At 44.0% G+C, this 18,234-nt stretch overlaps 1 protein-coding gene across 1 annotated transcript in view; it reads left to right on the top strand.

Moving 5' to 3' along the window:
* Positions 1 to 18,234, top strand: part of spata18 (spermatogenesis associated 18) — a 57,167-nt gene that overhangs the window by 16,042 nt on the left and 22,891 nt on the right. Inside the window, exons 5-7 of the mRNA XM_055636382.1 lie at positions 2,602 to 2,697; positions 8,446 to 8,580; positions 12,582 to 12,792. Coding sequence (XP_055492357.1) covers positions 2,602 to 2,697; positions 8,446 to 8,580; positions 12,582 to 12,792 — 442 coding nt within the window. The remainder of the gene's footprint in view (positions 1 to 2,601; positions 2,698 to 8,445; positions 8,581 to 12,581; positions 12,793 to 18,234) is intronic.

Here is an 18,234-nt window from a genome sequence, read left to right as displayed (position 1 = left end):
TTCCGTGCTGTAATTGTTATATGGTTATATGACAATAATGGTGTGAAAATAGAACAACAATCAGTGGGTTGAACTTCTGAGACCAGCACTTGTCTATTATACAATTAAGAAGGAACTGCAGATGCTGGAAAATCGAAGGTAGACAAAAATGCTGGGGAAATGGTTTCTCCAGCATTTTTGTCTAATTTGTCTGTTATACCCTTGTACAGGTGACCAATGGAGGATGTCTGTCAAAGCAATCTGACCTGATTTCTTGGACGATGTACTTTGGATCTGTCTTCACTAAGGAGGACACAAACAATCTTCCTGATATAGTAGTGGCCAGAGGATCTGGGGTGACGGAGGAACTGAAGGAAATCCACATTAGGCAGGAAATGGTGTTGGATAGACTGATGGGATTGAAGGCTGATAAATCCTCATGGCCTGATGGTTTGCATCCCAGGTTACTTAAGGAAGTGGCTCTAGAAATCGTGGATGCATTGGTGATAATTTTCCAATGTTCTATAGATTCGGGATCAGTTCCTGTGGATTGGAGGGTAGCCAATGTTATCCCACTTTTTTAAGAAAGGCGGGAGAGAGAAAACAGGGAATTATAGACCAGTTAGCCTTACATCGGTGGTGGGGAAGATGCTGGAGTCAATTATAAAAGATGAGATAGCCGAACATTTGGATAGCAGTAACAGGATCGGTCCGAGTCAGCATGGATTTACGAAGGGGAAATCATGTTTGACTAATCTTCTGGAATTTTTTGAAGATGTAACTAGGAAAATGGACAAGGGAGAGCCAGTGGATGTAGTGTACCTGGACTTTCAGAAAGCATTTGATAAGGTCCCACATAGGAGATAGTGGGCAAAACTATGGCACATGGTATTGGGGGTAGAGTGCTGACATGGATAGAGAAGTGGTTGGCAGACAGGAAACAAAGTAGGGATTAACGGGTCCCTTTCAGAATGGCAGGCAGTGACTAGTGGGGTACCGCAAGGCTCGGTGCTGGGACTGCAGTTATTTACAATATACATCAATGATTTGGATGAAGGGATTCAAAGTAACATTAGCAAATTTGCAGATGACACAAAGCTGGGTGGCAGTGTGAACTGTGAGGAGGATGCTATAAGAATGCAGGGTGACTTGTCAGGTTGGGGGAGTGAGCAGATGCATGGCTGATGAAGTTTAATGCGGATAAATGTGAGGTTATCAACTTTGGTAGCAAAAACGGGAAGGCAGATTACTATCTAAATGGCGTCAAGTTCGGGAAAAGGGGAAGTACAACGGGATTGGGGGTCCTTGTTCATCAGTAAGCATGCAGGTACAGCAGCCAGTGAAGAAAGCGAATGGCATGTTGGCCTTTATAACAAGAGGAATCGAATATAGGAGCAAAGAGGTCCTTCTGCAGTTGTACAGAGCCCTAGTGAGACCACACCTGGAGTATTGTGTGCAGTTTTGGTGCCCTCATTTGAGGAGGGACATTCTTGCTATTGAGGGAGTGCAGCGTAGGTTTACAAAGTTAATTCCCGGGATGGCGGGACTGTCATATGCTGAGAGAATGGAGCAGCTAGACTTGTACACTCTGGAGTTTAGAAGGATGAGAGGGCATCTCATTGAAACATATAAGATTGTTACGCTAGAGGCAGGAAACGTGTTCCCGATGTTGGGCGAGTCCAGAACCAGGGGCCACAGTTTAAGAATAAGGAGTAAGCCATTTAGAACGGAGATGAGGAAACACTTTTTCTCACAGAGAGTGGTGAGTCTGTAGAATTCTCTGCCTCAGATGGCAGTGGAGGCAGGTTCTCTGGATGCTTTCAAGAGAGAGCTAGATAGGGCTCTTAAAAAGAGCAGTCGGGGGATATGGGGAGAAGGCAGGAACGGGGTACTGATTGGGGATGATCAGTCATGATTGCATTGAATGGTGGCGCTGGCTCAAAGGGCCGAATGGCCTACTCCTGCACCTATTGTCTATTGATGCTGCAAAGGAGTTTTTGTACGGGACATGATATTGTCCCAAGTGCAACTCTTGAGGAACTCTGGCAATAAAAGGTGAATTGTGACTACGCGTGCATGGTTGACTCTTTGGAGAAGTGTAATTTGACCAAGAAATGTTTGCAATTTGCCCCATGCTGGAAGTAAGCACTTCATACTTTATTTGCAAAGCAAACAAATTTCGACCAAGTGCACAAAGCCCATATCCCTCCATTCCCTGCATATCCATATGCCTATCCAAAAATCTTAAAATGCCATTAATGTATTTGCTTCAACCCCTGCAGTCACCCACGGTGTTTATATTTAAAAAAAAAAAAAAAAAAAAAAAAAAAAAAAAAAAAAAAAAATCTGCCCTGCAGCCCTCCTTTAAACTTTGCCCCTCTCACCTTGAAGCTAAGAATTGTGCACAATGCGTCTGTTCACAGTAGGTCTGCCAGCACTGGAGATTTTGAGCAAAACACAAAATGCTGGAGTAACGTAGCGGGTCAGGCAGCACTTGCGGGAGGGAATGGACAGGCGATGTTTTGGTTTGGGAATCTTCATCAGATTGATTGTAATTAGGGGGGGAGGGATTTTGTTGTGTTAGTCTGGAAGAGTGGGTCACTGTTGGTCTTTGTGCTCCAGGTTAGCAGAAGCTCATCTGGAACTGGACGATACTCAGAACAAATCAGCTGTGACATTCCAATTGACGGAGGATGAAATAATAAGACTGAGAACCGAGTGAGTGTCGAATCTTTAAATAATCTTTCTTGCAAACACCAACTGGCAAGTGGGAGGGGTCTGGCATTTGACTGATATTGGCATGAAGTCTTGGGTCCAAGCCCAGTTTGGAATCTGTTCCCAGTGACTGTGCTGACATGAGATGAAAGACTAATCACTATTTATTTGTATCCTTTTTCTGATCACAGCAACATGTCTGGACACGATAAACTTGTGACATGAACGGCACATGTAATAACAGTTCCATAGGAGAAGAAATGGGCCATTCAGCCCATCCTGCCTGCCCTGCCATTCAATCATGGATGGTCTATTTGTCCCTCCCAACCCTATTATCCTGTCTTCTCCCTATAACCCTTGTCCCCCTTCCTAATCAATGACTTGTTCATTTTAACTTTTAACATTCCAAACTCTTAACTTGGAATGAAGACTTGTATGCAAAGCTATATCTTTGTGGGAAAATGGGGAAACTATTGTAGGTGTTAGTTGGGGGTAGGTTCTACAACCCAGTTCATTGTTTGCTGGTGCACCCCATGAAACTTGGATTGAACGTGCAGTGAATATGGTTAATTTCTAGAACTCGAGTTTGCATCTTGTGCATGAAGGTGGTAGTCACAAGATAAGGCTCCTTTCATCATGAATATCCACTGTCTAGCATAAGTAAACCAGATTTTGGATGCTAGTTACTGAAAGCCCCTGGAGCAGTTAGCTGTGTCTCTTCCCTCTTCCCTCCTGATTAGTAAGGGTGTCGGGGGTTATGGGGAGAAGGCAGAATGGGGTTGAGAGGGAAAGATGGATTGGCCATGATAGAATGGCAGAGTAGACTTGAGGGGCCGAATGGCCTAATTCTGCTCCTATAACTTGTGTGTTTATGAATGCCCCTCCAGTCCAATCACTGCCACAGATGCTGCATGAACTGCTGAGCATTTCTAGCAATTTTCATCATTTATTTCATTTACTGAAAACATTGCCTGGACTCTACCAAAGATCTCTTGTATATACAGTCCCTGTATATAATCTAAACCATTCCTCTCCATATATCTGTCCATTGTATGCACTTTCCTAGCTTCCTCTGGTAGTTCATTCCAGATGTGAACCATGAACATTTGTATTTTCTTTTGCCCTGAGGTCTCTTAAATTTCTCCCCTTTCACTTTACTTTTAGAATCCTCTGCTGTGCGGGAAAAAACTGTAAGCATTCACATTATCCATGCCCCTCATGATTTTGTACACATCAATGGTCCCTCCTTAACCGCCTACACTCCAAAGAAAAAAAGTTCCAGCATATCCAATCTTTCCCTATGACTCGAGCTCAGTTAATAACCTGGTGAATTTCTATTCTACCCTTTCCAAGTTAATGACACCCTTCCTGCAGCTGAGAGATCAGAACTGCATACAGTAAGTCTGACCTCACTAGTGACTTGTAGAATTGTACCACGATGTAGCACATTTTGTACTCCATACTCTTCCCAATGAAGTCAAGCATGAGAAATGCATTCTTCATCGCAATGTCCATTTCATGCGCCTCTTTTAGAGAACCATATACTCCCAGATCTCTCTGTTCTGCAACACTCTCCAGGGGACCACCATTTACTGTGTAAGCCCGGCCTTGTTTTGATAAAGAAAAGTTTGACACCTTACACTTGTTAGAGTAAAATTCTATTTGCCATTCCATCTTCCCAACTGATCTAGAAATTGCTTTAAACTTGGATATATATCCTCACTGGCCACAATACCACCACTTTGGGTATCATCATATAAATTTAATAACAATATTAACTATATTGTCATCCAAATTGCTAATGTATATAACGAATAGCAGTGGACCCAGCATCGACCCCTGTGAGTCGCCACTGGTCACGGGCCTACCTACCCTTGGAATTCTTGCACCAAGCAAATTTTGAATCAAATCAAAGTTGATCAGCTCACCTCGGTTGTTGTTGAAGTGAACTTTATATAATTGTAAATGGAAAATTCTAGGCAAAAGGCAGGGCGAGTCACCTGAATAATGTTAAGGATGAGCAATTCTATTCAACCACCTTCCAAACGTTTTGTTTTTGATTTTAGAGACGTACAGCGTGGAAACAGGCTCTTCAGCCCATCGAGTCTGTGATCACCCCATACACTCTAGGGACAATTTACTACTTTTGTTTACCGAAGCCAATTAACCTACAAACCTGTATGTCTTTGAAGGAAACCAGAGCACCCGGTGAAAACCCACGTAGTCACATGGAGAACATATTAGCTCCAACATCACCAAACTTGGGTCCTTGGAGCTGTAAGAGTCCAGCAGAGGAGGACAAAGGGCTTAATTAGGAAAGGGAAATAGATTATGAAAGAGAACTGGCAGGGAACATAAAAGCTGACTGCAAAAGTTTTTATAGATATGTGAAGAGAAAAAGATTAGTTAAAACAGATATAGGTCTCTTGCAGTCAGAAACAGGTGAGTTGATCATGGGGAACAAGGATATGGCGGACCAATTGAATAACTACTTTGGTTCCGTCTTCACAAAGGAAGACATTAATAATCTGCTGGAAATAGCCGGGGACCGGGGGTCAAATGAGATGGAGGAATTGAGCGAAATCCAGGTTAGCCGGGAAGTGGTGTTGGGTAAATTGAATGGATTAAAGCCTGATAAATCCCCAGGGCCAGATAGGCTGCATCCCAGAGTACTTAAGGAAGTAGCCCCAGAAATAGTGGATGCATTAGTGATAATTTTTCAAAACTGTTTAGATTCTGGAATAGTTCCTGAAGATTGGAGGGTAGTTAATGTAACCCCACTTTTTAAAAAGGGAGGGAGAGAGAAAACGGGGAATTACAGACCAGTTAGTCTAACATCGGTTGTGGGGAAAATGCTAGAGTCAGTTATTAAAGATGGGATAGCAGCACATTTGGAAAGCGGTGAAATCATTGGACAAAGTCAGCATGGATTTATGAAAGGTAAATCATGTCTGACGAATCTTATAGAATTTTTTGAGGATGTAAGAGATTAGTATGCAAACTTAAAGCACACGGTATTGGGGGTTCAGTATTGATGTGGATAGAGAACTGGCTGGCAGACAGGAAGCAAAGAGTAGGAGTAAACGGGTCCTATTCAGAATGGCAGGCAGTGACTAATGGGGTACCGCAAGGCTCAGTGCTGGGACTCCAGCTATTTACAATATATTAATGATTTGAACGAGGGAATTGAATGCAACATCTCCAAGTTTGCGGATGACACTAAGCTGGGGGGCAGTGTTAGCTGTGAGGAGGATGCTAGGAGGCTGCAAGGTAACTTGGATAGGCTGGGTGAGTGGGCAAATGCATGGCAGATGCAGTATAATGTGGATAAATATGAGGTTATCCACTTTGGTGGCAAAAACAGGAAAGTAGACTATTATCTGAATGGTGGCCGATTATGAAAAGAGGACATGCAACAAGACCTGGGTGTCATGCTACACCAGTCATTGAAAGTAGGAATGCAGGTGCAGCAGGCAGTGAAGAAAGCAAATGGTATGTTAGCATTCATAGCAAAAGGATTTGAGTATAAGAGCAGGGATGTTCTACTGCAGTTGTACAGGGCATTGGTAAGACCACACCTGGAATATTGTGTACAATTTTGGTCTCCTAATCTGAGGAAAGACATTCTTGCCATAGAGGGAGCACAGAGAAGGTTCACCACACTGATTCCTGGGATGGCAGGACTTTCATATGTAGAAAGACTGGATAGACTCAGCTTGTACTCGCTAGAATTTAGAAGATTGAGGGGGGATCTTATAGAAACTTATAAAATTCTTAAGGGGTTGGACAGGCTAGATGCAGGAAGATTGTTCCCAATGTTGGGGAAGTCCAGAACAAGGGGTCACAGTTTAAGGATAAGGGGGAAGTCTTTCAGGACTGAGATGAGAAAAACATTTTTTACACAGAGAGTGGCGAATCTGTGGAATTCTCTGCCACAGAAGGTATTTGAGGCCAGTTCATTGGCTATATTTAAGAGGCAGTTAGATGTGGCCCTTGTGGCTAAAGGGATCGGGGGGTATGGAGAGAAGGCAGGTACAGGATACTGAGTTGGATGATCAGCCATGATCATATTCAATGGTGGTGCAGGCTCGAATGGCCTACTCCTGCACCTATTTTCTATGTTTCTATGCAAGACAGTAACTCTACCACTGCCCAACTGTGCTGCCTTTTATTCCATGTGTAGACCACAGAAACTATGTGCTCCTTTTATACTGCTGAATGTTGACATTAATAAACTCGAGTGTGGTCAGAGCATGGCTTGATTGATTAGAATCTACTATTTTTAATTTGGTTGTTTGTTGCCTGGTAGAATGTATGATTTGATAGCTTTTTGATGAGATAACGGAGTTTACCAGGACAATGCAGTTGATGTCCTGTGTGTTGATCTCCAGGAGGCTTTTGATAAGATGACTCGCAGCAAGCTTATCACTTGAAAAGGGTCACTGATAGACATTGGCTAAGTAACAGACAATAGAAGGTCAAGCTGACTGGTTGCTTTTCGGAGTAAAGAGGAGTTTTCAGGATTGGTATCAGTGTCCTTGCATTTTCTGTATATTAATGATCCAGACTTGAGGGTGCAAACTGTTTCTAAATTTGTGGGTGGGTGAAACCTGAGAGTTGCTTAGGTTGAGAACCAGCATGGAAATAGAACACAGAATAGTAGAAGACAGGAACGGGCCCTTTGGTCCACAATGTCTGCGCCAAACATACTGCCAAGATAAATTAATCTCGTCTGCCTGTACATGACTCTTATCTCTCCATTCTGTGCCTATCTAAAAACCTCAAATCCCACTATCGTTTCTGCCTCCACCTCAATCCTGGCAGGGTTCCAAGCACCCACCACCCTCTTTAGGTGTCTGTAAAGAAAAACTTGCCCTGCACATCTCCTTAAAACTTTGCCCCTCTTGCCTTTCAACCTACGCCCTCTCGTCTTTGACATTTCCACAATGGGCCAAATGGCTTGCTGCTGTGCTGTAACCATTCTATGAATTAGTCCACCATAGCCGGCAATAATGTTAACATAGTTGCTGATAGAAATGAAGGGGTCTTCTGGCTGTATTGGAAGGAAACTGTTGGCTGACCATCAGAGGGCTGCAATGCCGATTTGATGGTCACCTGGACAAGGGTTCTTTGAGCAGAGCTGTAGGAAAGCAAAGTAAGAGACATCCTGGTGTTTCTCGGGCATTATTTGTATTTAGTATAATAGCCAGAAAAGGCATATCTCGGGAGAAATGCGTCGGAGAGCTGTCATGTCAGAGCTGTAAAGAAGACATTGGGGGAATAAATGCTGTCTTTTTTTCAAATTTCTACCATCTACACTATTTTGTTTTTGTTACGAACATCTATCCTTTCTTTTGGATTCTCCACCCCGAAACAAATGGATGTAGTGTTTGTGAGATTAACCTTGTCCACTCTATCTAAATGCTCTGTTTTAGTTAGGCACATGGTTATGCAGTGAGTGGAGGAGTACGAGTCATGTGCAAGCAGATGAGATTAGTTTATGTTGGCATTATGTTTGGCCTAGAGGTGGGCCAAAGGGCCTCTTCCTGTGCAGTACTGTCCTGTGCCCTATTTAAATCTTTCCCGACCTGCTGAGTTACTCCAGCACTTAGTGTTTGCTCAATATTTCAACATCTATGGTTCTTTGTGTTACTGTGTAAACATTTCCACTCTTAACAAGAGAACACTTTTTTTTCTCTCTGAACCAATTTCTTTGGCGTTTTGGTTGAAGCCATTTCATGTTTTCTCCAGACTGAGATCAGTTCGCGAGCAAGTGAGATACTACAAACAAAAGGTGGAAATGCTGGATGATTATGAGCACAAGATCAGACAACTGAAGGATGAGGTCGCCTTCCTCTCGGCTGAGAAATCCTCACTGCAGGAAAGGTATTGTCCAGTCCACATGCCCCAATCCCTCTGATTCCCTTTGACTTTTCCTCGTCAAACCTCACTGCCTTGGGTTCCAAATAATAATTATGCTTCCAGCAATGCCATTAAACTATTGCACAGGTGATTCTGTAAGAGCTTGGGATTTCTACAATGGGTTTAAATGTTTGATGGAGGCGCAGATATAGTCAACAGGCCAAACGCAAATTGGAGGAACAGCACCTTGTATATTGCTTGGGCACCTTACAAACCAACGGTATGAATATCGATTTCTCTAATTTCGTTTTCACTCTCTCTCTCTCTCTCTCTGCCCCTCTCCCACTCTATTCATTCTGCTAGTTTCACTGTTTGAGTCCATATATCCCTTCCACAACCAACAATGGACCCTTGTGGACTCTGCCTTTCCTTTGTCATTGGTGCCGGCTCTGATTTGTTCTGAATCTTTTAATACCTCCAGTTTCCCTCTCCCCTGCCTCTCGGTCTAAAGAAGGGTCTCGACCCGAAACTCCACAGATTCCCTTTCTCCAGAGATGCTGCCTGACCCGATGAGTTACTCCACAATTTTGTGTCTACCAGGTCATCATGTGGGTTGATAATTTAAAATCTGTCACTATCCAGTTGTGCGGCACAGGAGCTGAGTTTTTAACTTGCTCTGTTGAGTGGCCTGGATTTTTGGCCCTACAAAGCTGGAATACATAAACTCATCAACGGGACCTTCCTATTGATCTGTACTGAGATCCAATGGCTAATTCCCCAAACGGATCCTGGGCTGTGGGGGGAGGTCTCTACTCTTCCGAGCAGGAACTCGGAGTGGGAATCCTGCTCATCGTCCTTGAGTGGAACCACCTGTATGCAGTGGACTTCTACTGACAGGATGCACCCTGCAATATCCCAAGATTCTCGCCTGACAAGCTAAGACACTCCAGCACTTTGACCTTTTCCCCCATGTTTAATCTTGGGATGGCTTCACCTCTTTTAAAGAAGGATTTGCCAGGATTTTTTTTTATTTTTATTTTTTAATCTCTGAGCTGAGAGGTTCATGCTCCCATGGGGACCTGATCTCCCGCTGTGTTGATGCTACTCTCAACATGGTGAGCATGGTAAGGTGAGTCTTCTGTTTCGTTCATTTCTCCTTTATTCGAGTTGATTTGTTCCTGTTACACAAGGAGGGTGCGTGTATTGTATGGAGATCCATCAACTTCAATCAATGGTACTTTATTGTCACGTTTCTCCACACAGTGAGATTCTTTGTTTTGTATACAATTCACTAAAATCATGCTCCACAATCATAAGTACGAGAGTCCAACGATTGTAGTGTAAGAACAATACACCGAGGCAGTTCAGTGTCGCCACATTTCCAGCACCACAACCTGCCCTTCAAGATCTCAAAAGAATAGTCTTATCTTGGCCTTAGAGGCCCGTTGTCCTGGCAGCGGCACTGGGTCGGTGTTGCAGGTATCAGCCTGGCCTGGTGATACTGTCAACATCTGCTGCTGCTGCAGAGTATGTCCCGTCCGTTTGCTCGGCCTCTATGGGACCTCCAGCAGCCCAATCTACCGATTCCTCAACCCTCAGATTTGTCACATCAGTAGCCTTATACCCCATCCACCTCAGTGTTTGAATCTTTCTTTCTTGGGACAGAAAAGCCTTTTTCTTTTGGAAGTTCCTCTTCAATCTGCTTCATCACACAGTCCAGCAGCACATTCCTGAACATAACAATTGAGAAAACACAGGGTTACTTCTTGTCCCTCCCAGTTTCTTTTTATGATTATTCTCTAAAATCCATGTGCTCTGGTGACTATATTGGCAGATTGGGAGTAAAACAAAACTTACTCAGTTTGGAGAGGAGCTGAAATTGTCGTGACTTTGCTCTTCATTAGCCCAATGGTGAAACTGAAGTCGAGCATCAGAAATTTGCCCGATTGCAGACTGGACTAATGTTCCAAGAAAATGTATTAAAGTGTTGCACTATAATTTAATCCCCCCCCCCCCCCCCCCCCCCAAAAAAACCCCCAATGTAAATTAAACAAACCCCATCTTGTGTTTCAGAGATGCTTGTCTAGGATTAGCCCAGTTGCAGCATGACATGTATAGCAGTGACAGCACATCATACGTAGGATCCAAAATTGGCAACCTACAGCCTGCTGACATTAATGCAGTTTGTGTTGAGGCTTTGAGTACAGGAACGAGGATGCCATACTACACTGCTGTAGAAGTGCTGTAAAGCCACACTTAAAGTATTGGGTGTGGTTTTGATTTCCTTATCCTTTCTTTATCCAACAAACTGTGTAAAATAGGAGCAAGAGTAGGCCATTTGATTCTTCAAGCCTTCCCTGTCCTTCACATTTCAGTCCCCTCTCTGTGCCTCTTGATTCTTTTTGCGTCTTGATGTTTTATTTAGAAATGTTCTGTGACTCTGTCTCTATCATCCTCTGTAGTAGTGAATTCAACTAATGCACTAACCTATGAATAAAGTTCTCTCTCTCTTTTTCTCTCTCTCTCTCTCTCTCTCTCTTTTTCTCTCTTTTTCTCTCTCTTTCTCCTTCTCTCCTATGGCAGTGTAGCACTGCATCCTCATTCCTGTACTCAAAGCCTCTCGTTATGGTGGTCCAAGTATTATTCACTGGGCCCGCATATATTTTCTTTCAGTGACTGGTGCAGAATGACAGCCAAATCTCGCATTGAAGTAACATTTCCTACCTAACACAATTTAAGTAATATACTCCTTTCTGTTTTTCTCCCTATTTATCTACATCCTACTCTGCCTGCCTGTATTTCTCCACATCCTTGGTCTATTTATATTTATTTGACACCTCTATGAAACATGCTCACAACTTGCAGTTCCATGCAGTGCAGAACAGTCAGCAAACCTTGAAATATTACATTTGGTTTTCTCATCTAAATCATTCCTGTACATTGAATCGGTGAGGCTCGAGCACTGATCCCTGCTGTGTCCCACTGCCTGCCACCCTGAAAAAGACCACTTATACTAAACTAGTGTCTGAAGAAGGGTCTCGACCCAAAATGTCACAAAGATGTAACACATTCAGGAGTAAGAATACTGGCTGATTTCTCTGCTCAATCCAGGTGTCAGTAACCTCATTGAATCATTCATGGAATTTACCCAAAAGCCGTCCTATTCATGGTAATATCATAATAATGTTAAGCCCCGAGTTGAAAGGGGCTATAAGCTCACTCATTGGCCAATTATTTTTAATTATTTGGACCATTAAGTACTCCTTGCATAAGACCACAATGGTGCAATGGTAGAGTTGCCTCCTTATAGCACCAGAAACCCTGGTTCTATCCTGTATGGAGTTTGTACAATCTCACAGTGACCTTGTGGTTTTCTCCAGGTGCTCTGGTTTCCTCCCACATTCCAAAGACATGCTGGTATGTGGGTGAGTTGGCTTCTGTAAATTGTCCCTAGTGCGTAGGATAGAACTAGAGTATAGGTGATTGTTGGTCGATGCGGACTCGGTGGGCCAAAGGGCCTATTTCCACGCTGTATCTCAAAAAACTAGCCACAAATAAAGAACGTGCCTTCGCTTTTGCCCCAAATAAAGAAGGAAGTCGTTGCCCACTGACTCAAATAATTCTCAAGGGAGAAAATGTTCCTTTCTGCCCTTTTTTGCGAAACCATGAATCCCTTCTTTATGAGGAGTTTGCAATTTTATTTTGCATTGCACACAGGCGAATTATTCCCCAAGAAAGAGCAGAGGAAATGGAAACAATATGATCTCAATCCTAAAGTGGATTTTAAATCTGCACCAGTTCTTGAGTTGGCAAATCAAAATATGTAACTAAATGCAGTGAATGACTTAACTTGTCTAATGTTTATTTTTCTCCCACACACACCCATCCCCTTGATAGTTGGCAGCTGCCAAGAAAATGAAATGTATTTTATAATGGAACGGGTAGTTTTATTAATCCAAAACACTGCTCTGTGTTTAATATTGTGATTTATAGGAATTGTAATGATTGTTCTTTTTGTTTTGAAGGGTCCCAGGTCGTTGCTCCCCGATCTCTTTCCCATCTGTGAGCCGTTTCTCTCCAACTTACGGTAAACTGACTAACGGCTCTCGTCAGGCCCGACTGATATCCCGCTTCAATGACATTTACGCCAATGAGCGTCTGCATGCACAGAACCTCCTGAGACGCTACGTTGATGATCTAGAGATGGTGAAGCAAATAATATTCATTGCAACAGCTGTAAGTAAAGAGATTATGGCAGAGCAATACAGTGCAGTATGGGGAGGCACTTCCCTAAGGCCCTGCAGATGTGGAGGTGTTTTGGATTAAAGTCCAATTAGTGACTGAACTCTGTAAAATCCCATCAATTTTCACTAACTGGAGAATAAGATGTACTGACTTGCCTCCACTAATTACAACCAAATACAAAAAGGCATTAGAAAGCCACCCCATTTTGAACCAAGGTGAGAAGAGGTTTTCTGTGTGCAAAGGTTTTTGTATCTTTAAGATTATCTATCCCAGTGGGTAGTGTATGTTTAGCTGATGTTTTCCTATTTGAGGCAGAACATGAGCGGTGACACAGTGGTGCAGCTGATAGAGCTGCTGCCTCGCTGTGCCAGAGACCCAGGTTTGATCCCAACCTCTGGTGCTGTCTGTGTGGAGTCTGTATTCTCCCTGTGGTCGCGTGGATTTTTTCCGATGGCTCTGGTTTTCTTCCACATCCCACAGACATGTGGGTTTGTGGGTTAATTAGCCTCTGTAAATTGCTCCTAATGTGAAGTTTGGATCTCAGTCTGTTGTAGTGACATGGCCTCTTTAAGGTGTGGTGACATGCAGTTACAATGAAATGGACACTGGATGGCAGTGCAGACCATCTTATTGCTGCATCGGGCCTTGTTATTGTAACCAATGTTCACCTTTTCCCAATCCCACAACGCAAGTGAACCAGTGCATGGTTGGTGATCAGGAACAGATGTTCAGTTAGTGAGAGATGATCCAGGAGGAATAGTTTGTTGCCTATTGTGTAGAGTAAAAGTTGGTGAATGTGATGTTTTCTCGACCCCAGAAGATGGGAGCTCAGGGCAGCTGAGGACTTTTTTTGATGCCTAAGAGCTGATGGAGGTCGCAATGGTCTGGGAAACAAAGTAGCTGAATGTGGTGTCTAGGAAGGAACTGCAGATGCTGGTTTATACCAAAGATAGACATAAAATAAGAGCAAGTCAAACGGAATCTCTGGTGAGAAAAAATATGTGATGTTTTGGATCGGAACCCTTCTTTTATTTTCTCCAGAGATGCTGCCAGACCCACTGAATTACTCCGCATTTTTGTGCCTATCTTGCTGAATGTGGTGGTGGTTGTGTGTCGTAAGCTTGTTGGAAGTGTGCAGGGTAGGCAGCTTGTGATGTCAGACAACATGTAACGCTGGTGTAACATCCAGCCTGCTGCTGCAGTTCAGTGGTTGGACTAAGATCCTGTCTTAAACCACCTCTCAGCAAAAGAGCTCTCCCCACCTGCGTTTATATGGACTATCCTCTACTTGCTGGTTACATTTCTTTGTGCTATTACAAACTTACTACAAATATTTAGTACTTCCTGGAGTTGGTTGAAGCGGACAAGGACTATATGTCACTAGGGTGCCATACAATAATTGTGCATGACTGGGGGAATGGGCATGAGACTCTTGGAAATGATGAGGAGGGTACGTATAAGAAGGAACTGCAGATGCTGGAACAATCAAAGGTAGACAAAATGCTGGAGAAACTCAGTGGGCGAGGCAGCATCTATGGAGCGAAAGAATCGCCCATTCCTTCGCTCCATAGATGCTGCCTCACCCGCTGAGTTTCTCCAGGAATTTTGTCTACCTAGGAGGGTATGTATTGTCTTCCGATAGTGACAACCATCCAGCATGTTCAGGAAGCAATTCTGCCACTTGGACCACAGAAAGCAACAATGCAGCACAGTGGCGCAGCTGACAGAGCCACTGCTCCACAGCAACAGTCACAGGTTTGATCCTGACCTCGGTGCTGTCTGTGTGGAGTTTGCACATTCTCCCTGTGACTGCGTGGATTCCCACATTACTCCCAAATCCCAAAGTCAGGCGGGTTTGTAGGTTAATTGGCCTCTGTAAAATTGCTGTGTGTGTGTCGGAATTGGATGTGTCAGTGGGATAACATAGCGCTAGTGTTGATGGGTGATCAAAGGTCAGCGTGGATCAAAGGTGCACTGAAGGACCTATTCCTGTGCTGTATCTCTAAACTAAAAGTATGTTTGCATTAAAAATGATATGTTGCTCTCTTCAGCTATGACCACAACCTCTGAGCAGTGCAAGCATAGGATTGCTATCAGCTATCTTGTATGATTGATGCAGCCCAGATTTTTCCAGGCTGCAAATACTGCATTTGCCATCCATCCCACTTTGCATCAAGGATATCATTGGTACTCCCCATTCAGTTACTCTTTATTATCTCTTGGTGAAGAGCTGGAGCACCCCCCCCCCCCCCCCCCCCCCCCCCCCCCCCCCCACCACCACAAGGCCCAGGCTGTCACTGACTGCCATGCATTACTGTATAGATGCTGCATGCTATGCAGGCACCAAAAGTCTTCTTCCTTCATCTATCTTGTTACAAATGTTGATCTTGCTGTCATTGTCCTTCTTGAAAACATAGAAACATAGAAAATAGGTGCAGGAGTAGGCCATTCTGCCCCTTGAGCCTGCACCGCCATTCAATATGATCATGGCTGATCATCCAACTCGATATCCTGTACCTGCCTTCTCTCCATACCCCCTGATCCCTTTAGCCACAAGGGCCACATCTAACTCCCTCTTAAATATAGCCAATGAACTGGCCTCAACTACCTTCTGTGGCAGAGAATTCCAGAGATTCACCACTCTCTGTGTGAAAAATGTTTTCCTCATCTCGGTCCTAAAATATTTCCCCCTTATCCTTAAACTGTGACCCCTTGTTCTGGACTTCCCCAACATTGGGAACAATCTTCCTGCATCTAGCCTGTCCAACCCCTTAAGAATTTTGTAAGTTTCTATAAGATCCCCCCTCAATCTTCTAAATTCTAGCGAGTACAAGCCAAGTCTATCCAGTCTTTCATCATATGAAAGTCCTGACATCCCAGGAATCAGTCTGGTGAACCTTCTCTGTACTGCTTCTATGGCAAGAATGTCTTTCCTCAGATTAGGAGACCAAAACTGTACGCAATACTCCAGGTGTGGTCTCTGTACCAAGACCCTGTACAAAAGGACGCAAGCTTCCGGCAATAATCAGTGGGAGCCATCACTCGTCGCAATAGATGCTGGTAGCAGAATTAGCTCAGGATACTTCCAGTTTCCAGCCCCGCGACGTGGATGCTTCTACTGTGGGGCCGGCACCAAAAGTGACTCCACCAGTGTCAGCTGATGTGTGACTTTTGGCAGCAATTAATTTATCAGATAGCTTTGTGGTTGAGAAAGAGGTGATTTTGCCCATTATGTTTATGCCAGCTCATGTTGAGTCATAGGGTGATACAGTGTGGAAACAGGCCCTTCGGCCCAACTTGCCCACATCGGCCAACATGTCCCAGTTATAGATATAGATATGTGAAGACAAATGTAGGTCCCTTACAGTCAGACACAGGTGAGTTTATAATGGGGGGGGGGGGGGGGGGGGGGGGGGGGGGGGAAGAAATGGCTAATCAGTACTTTGGTTCTGTCTTCCTTAGTGAAGACAGAACCGATCTCCCAGAAATACTAGGGGACCGAGGATCTAGTGGGAGGGTGGAACTGAAGGGAATACATATTAGTCAGGAAACGATGTTAGGTAAACTGTTGGGACTGAAGGCAGATAAATTCCCAGGGCCTGATGGTCTGCATACCAGAGTACTCAAGGAGGTGGCCCTAGAAATCGTCGATGCATTGGTGATCATTTTCTAATGTTCTATAGTCTGGATTAGTTCCTGTGGTCTGGAGGGTAGCCTATGCAACTCCACTTTTTAAGAAAGGAGGGAGAGAGAAAACAGGGAATTATAGACCAGTTAGCCTGGCATCGGTAGTGAGGAAGATACTGGAGTCGGTTATTAAAGATGTAATAGCAGTGCATTTGGAAAGCAGTGACGGGATCTGTCAAAGTCCGCATGGATTTATGGGGAAATAATGCTTGACTATTCTTCTGGAATTCTTTGAGGATGTAACAAGTAAAATGGACAAGGGAGAGCAGTGGATGTGGTGTATCTGGACTTCCAAAAAAACCTTTGACAAGGTCCCACACATGAGATTAATGTGCAAAAATAAGCACATGGTATTGGGGGTAGGGTATTGACATGGAATTTGAGGAAGGACAATCTTGCTATTGAGGGTCTGCAGCATGGGTTCACCAGGTTAATTCCAAGAATGGCGGGACTGACATACGATAAAAGAATGGATTGACTGGGCTTGTATTCATGGGAATTTAGGATGAGGGGATCTTGTAGAAACATATAAAATTGTTAAGGGATAGGCTAGATGCAGGGAAAATGTTCCCGATGTTGGGGGAGTCCAGAACCAGGTGGTCACAATTTAAGAATAAGGAGTATTCTATTTATGACTGAGATGAGGAGAAACTTTTTCACCCAGAGAGTTGTGTATCTGTGGAATTCTCTGCCATAGAAGACGGCGGAGGCCAATTCACTGGACGTTTTCAAGTGAGATTTAGATATAGCTTGGGGCTAACGAAATCGAGGGATATGGGGAGAAAGCAGGAACGGGGTACTGATTTTGGATGATCAGCCATGATCATATTGAATGGGCTACTCCTGCACCTATTTTCTATGTTTTGATCTATATCCCTCCAAACCTGTCCTCTCCATGCACCTGTCTATAACTGTTTCTTAAATGTTGGGATAGTCCCTGCCGCAACTATCTCCTCTGGCAGCTTGTTCCATGGTCCCACCACCCTATGTGTGGAAAAGTTACCCCTCAGATTCCTATTAAATCTTTTTCTCTTCACCGAAAACATATGTTGTCTGGTCCTCTATTCACTGGCTCTGGGCAAGAGACTGTGCATCCACATGATCTATTCCTCTCATGATTTTATACACCTCAATAGGATCACCCCTCATCCTCCTGCGCTCCAAGGAATAGAGTCTCAGCATGCTCGCTGTACTGGAACGGTTCTTGCAACTGGGGCAATCAGCAGATGATGTGGCTGTTAACTCTGCACATCCCTTGAACACCAAATATGCAGTGGAGGGAGTGTGGTGGATTTCACTGCTGATGTTCTGAAGAAGGGTATTTGCTGCCTGGACCAGCCCTGCAGGTACTGAGCAATCCTCGGCAGAGCTTGTGTCCAGACGTTGTCCCTTTAGACTTTAGAGACACAGCGCTGAAACAGGCCCAGCCACTGAGTCCGTTCTGACCAGTGATCACCCCCGTACACTAGCACCATCCTACACACTTGGGACAGTTTGCAATTTTACCTAAACCAATTAACCTACAAACCTTGGTTTAATGTAGTTTAGAGATACAGCGCGGATACAGGCCCTTCAGCCCATCGAGTCCACGCTGACCAGCAATCCCCACAAATTAACACAATCCTACACACTAGGGACGATTTACAATGTTACCAAACCAATTAACCTACAAGTCTGTACGTCTTTGAAATGTAGGAGGAAACCGACACCCTCTCCACGTGCGCTCAGTTATCAAACTTGTGGCAT

This window comes from Leucoraja erinacea, chromosome 1 (assembly GCF_028641065.1).
Source record: "Leucoraja erinacea ecotype New England chromosome 1, Leri_hhj_1, whole genome shotgun sequence".
Classification (NCBI taxonomy): domain Eukaryota; kingdom Metazoa; phylum Chordata; class Chondrichthyes; order Rajiformes; family Rajidae; genus Leucoraja; species Leucoraja erinaceus.
This window is presented reverse-complemented; position numbering and strand designations above follow the sequence as displayed.